Raw genomic sequence first — 2,633 nt, forward strand, 5'->3', positions numbered from 1 at the left:
CCTTTCAATGTTATTTCTAACAAACACTTTCCAAGGATAGTCACCCTCCATGGATTGAAAAATCCATTTGGCAGATAGGGCAATACCTTGAATTCTTAAGTCCTTCAGCCCAAGTCCCCCAGGGCCTTGTCAATGTGGCACCAAGCCCACCTAACAGAATGAATTTTATTATTACCCTTTCCATCAGACCAAAGAAATTGTCTGATGGACTTCTAAATTTCGGCAATCTGATAATTGTTAAAAAACCATGCAGAGGAATAGTAAATGGTGTAGGAGGACAACATCTTCTGGCAAACTTGAATTCTGCCTGCCAGAGATAATGCCCTATTATGCCATTTGTTAAGTTTCTTATCAATCTTCTCTTTAACCCATGACCACATGTCCTTAAGGGCAGGATCCACTAAGAAAGGGATACCAAGATATCTAGTGATCTTATTGGGGCCTCCCCAAAGAAAATTGTATTGAGGAAACCAATCCGGGGGCTGCACATCCCACCCCAAACAAACTGATTTGGTTTGAGATATTTTAGCCCCAGATATAGAACACAAGAAACTAAGTTTATATTGCAAAGCCTTAAAATTGCTTTCTGAAAGCTCAAAGAACAACGCGGTATCATCCGCAAACTGGAAATTGATGAGCTCTTCATCATTAGGCAAATAGATACCTCTGACATCAGGAGATAAAGAATTATCTCTGAGAATATAGAAGAGAGCCTCCGAAGCAATCACAAAAAGAGATGGTGCCAGAGGGCACCCTTGTCTAATGGATTTCCCTAGAGAAAAAGGAGCAGAAAGAACACTGTTAACTTCAACTTGAGCACAAGCATCACTAAGAAGCACCTGCACAGTATTACAAAAGGAGGGAGGGAAACCGAAGGCCTCTAACATCATAAGAATAAACCTCCATTCAACCCTATCATAAGCCTTTTCAAAATCCAAAAGAAGCATGGCCGAGTTTTGGTGTGAGCATTTAGACCACTCCATGGCTTCCCAACTAGTTATGAGATTCTCGAGAATATATCTACCCTTGATGAAACCAGTTTGGGTAGAGTTAACAAATTTAGGAAGAATATTGACTAACCTAAGAGCCATAATTTTAGCTAAAATCTTCTATGACACATTAAGAAGGGTAATCGGCCTCCAATTCCTAATGAGGGTCTTATCTCCATCCTTGGGGAGGAGCTTAATGATCCCTCTATTAACATCCTGTCCCAAGGAGCCAATAGACAAAGCTTCAGAGTATAAGTCATGGAGATCCTTACAGATCCAACTGATATTGGATTTATAGAACTCAACAGGAAAACCATCAGGGCCCGGGGCCTTATCATCATTGAGAGCCTTGATAGCTCCCTCAATCTCCTCAATAGAGATATCTTTAGCAAGCACAGCAATATCCTTCGAGTCCAACTTTTTAGGAATAAGCATTTTGCATTTATTTCTTGAAGACTCAGCCTCAGAGGAGTCCTCTGAAGTAAAAAGAGTCTTGTAATAATTAGCAGAAGCCTAAATAATAATCTCAGGGTCTAAAATGTCTTGATTATCAATCGAGAGTCTATCAATGGACTCTTTAATATGTTTATGTTTAAGAAGATTGAAGAAAAATTTCGAACCCCTATCCCCATGTTGGAGCCAGTGGGCTCTAGATCTGATCCTGGCTCCACGAATCCTAACTTGTTGATGCTTCCTAAGAGCATCTTTGGCAGCCATAACACGGGAGAGAAGATCCAAATTGGAGGAATCCCTTTGGATGTTGTTCTCAGCTATTTGCAATTCAGAAGATAATTGTTTTTCAACAAACCTGTAATCCTTAGCCTTTTTTTGACCAATGGTTTGAAGAAAAATCCTCCATGAAGAAAGGTTAGTTTTCCATCTATCAAGATGGGAAAGGTGTTGAAGGTTAATTTTATTGATACCTCTAATAATCTGCACAACAGCAAGAACATCCTCATCCATGAGGAGACTAGTGTTTAAGATGAATTTACTACTTCTAGACTTGTGTTGAAGCGAACTACTATTAAAATTAACCTTAGACAAAATAAGGTGATGATCAGACAAAGTGGTGGCAATAACCCGAACAATATTTCCAGAGATGTCTGGAGGAAAAGAGAAAAAATACTTATTGGCATAAAACCTGTCAAGCCTGGAATAAATCCTAGCATTTCCCTGTTGAAAGTTGCACCAAGTGTGCCATAATCCAGGGTTGGTTTTCAAGTTACCAGCAATAGGATCAAAAAGATAGTTAGAATTTAAAAATCTATTCCAATAGAATTTTTCATTATCCTTCCAATGAAAGGGAATGCCCCCTGACTTGTCATCCTGAGATTCAATCATGTTGAAATCTCCATCGAAAAGCCAAGGCATATCTGGGAGGTCTATAAGCCATTTCCAGAGCTCAATTCTTTCCTTAGGGTCATTTGAAGCATAAATAGCACAGACCCCGAAGGTTTTGTCATCATATTGCAAAGTAACCCACACTGCTCTCTGACAAGGAGAACATCCATTATTAGTAATATGTTTTTCCCATTTATTACTAATAAGCAGGGCAATTCCCCCTCTACATCTCTCATGGTTAGTGAAAAACTTAATAGCATCTTTCCAAATAAAATTGAGATTGGAATCCAAAGTGAATCCCAT

At 39.1% G+C, this 2,633-nt stretch overlaps 1 protein-coding gene across 1 annotated transcript; it reads right to left on the reverse strand.

Moving 5' to 3' along the window:
- Positions 1–212: 212 nt before the first annotated feature.
- On the reverse strand, positions 213–2,633 carry LOC149530628 (uncharacterized). Its single transcript, XM_089808222.1, has 4 exons — positions 1,913–2,633; positions 1,610–1,759; positions 1,119–1,465; positions 213–839 (listed from the first exon to the last, which is right to left on the reverse strand). The coding sequence occupies exons 1-4, from the start codon at positions 2,631–2,633 to the stop codon at positions 213–215; spliced, it is 1,845 nt and encodes a 614-aa protein (XP_089664348.1).

Source organism: Cupressus sempervirens, chromosome 11 (assembly GCF_028749045.1).
Source record: "Cupressus sempervirens isolate cs-2001-9-10 chromosome 11, ASM2874904v1, whole genome shotgun sequence".
Taxonomy (NCBI): Eukaryota; Viridiplantae; Streptophyta; class Pinopsida; order Cupressales; family Cupressaceae; genus Cupressus; species Cupressus sempervirens.

Excerpts from the sequence above, each read along its gene's own strand:
- LOC149530628 (XM_089808222.1), bottom strand. The coding sequence starts at position 2,633 with ATGGGATTCACTTTGGATTCCAATCTCAATTTTATTTGGAAAGATGCT. Across the intron at positions 1,760-1,912 it reads TGTTGTGCAGATTATTAGAG|CTGAGAACAACATCCAAAGG; the intron begins GTATCAATAAAA and ends AATTGCAAATAG. Across the intron at positions 840-1,118 it reads GGCCGATTACCCTTCTTAAT|GTGCTTCTTAGTGATGCTTG; the intron begins GTGTCATAGAAG and ends AATACTGTGCAG.